Source organism: Acyrthosiphon pisum, unplaced genomic scaffold (genome assembly GCF_005508785.2).
Source record: "Acyrthosiphon pisum isolate AL4f unplaced genomic scaffold, pea_aphid_22Mar2018_4r6ur Scaffold_9217;HRSCAF=9813, whole genome shotgun sequence".
Lineage (NCBI taxonomy): Eukaryota > Metazoa > Arthropoda > Insecta > Hemiptera > Aphididae > Acyrthosiphon > Acyrthosiphon pisum.
In genome coordinates, this window is record NW_021779272.1 from 1 (window position 1) to 891 (window position 891).

At 33.6% G+C, this 891-nt stretch overlaps 1 protein-coding gene across 1 annotated transcript; it reads left to right on the plus strand.

Moving 5' to 3' along the window:
• Nucleotides 1-173: 173 nt before the first annotated feature.
• Nucleotides 174-867, plus strand: LOC103311606 (esterase FE4-like; the record flags this gene model as incomplete). Its single annotated transcript, XM_008191279.3, has 2 exons — nucleotides 174-380; nucleotides 481-867. Coding segments are annotated over 2 exons (558 nt in total), but the record flags the coding sequence as incomplete, so codon positions are not given.
• Between the last annotated feature and the right edge of the window lie 24 nt (nucleotides 868-891).

The window sequence follows — 891 nt, forward strand, 5'->3', positions numbered from 1 at the left end:
TTTAAAATAATAATACAATACCTAGGTACTCTTGAAGTCTTGACTCCCATAAGAGCGAGCGAATGGGGAAAGTATATAAAAGTTTTCTGTGTGGCCTGTTTATACTTATATACCTACTATTAAAATCGATCGGTTAAATGGTAAACAGTACAATAATTCATTAATAATATTATAATGTGACACGTACAGGTTTATTTCATCGAGGAATTGCTGAAAGTGGAAGTGCTTTTTGTGCCTGGGCTCTCGCAGAAAACACAATTCAAAAGACTAAGGAATTAGCTGAGTCACTAGGATGTCCTACATACTACTCGAAAGACACCGTCAAATGCCTTAGATCAAGACCAGAATTAGCCATTGCAGACTCTTTGAAAAATTTCTTAGTAAAAATATTTTTATTTAAAAATACTTGTGTAGTCTTGTAAATACTATACTATAAATATTAATATACTGTTTTATTAATCATTTCTCAATACTCGTTAGCCGTGGAGGTACAATCCTTTTGCACCATTTGGTCCAACTGTCGAAACAGGCGGAACAGAACAGTTTTTAACGGACTTACCAGAGAACTTACCGATTCAAAATGTCCCACTGTTGTTCAGCTTTACTAAAGACGAAGGCCTCTTTCCAGGCGCTCAATTTATATCAGACGAAGAAATTCTAGTTGACATGGAATCTAACTGGAACGAAATACTACCATTCATACTTGACTACAATTACACAATTTCAGATGAATCACTGAGATCGGAAATCGCACAGAAAATAAAAACATTTTACTTTGGAAACAACAAAGTGTCTGTAAACACTAAAAATGAAGTTGTTAAAGTAAGATAATTAGTATTTTAAGCTCATATTATATAAAATATACATCAGTGGTGTATCTACAAGGTGGAA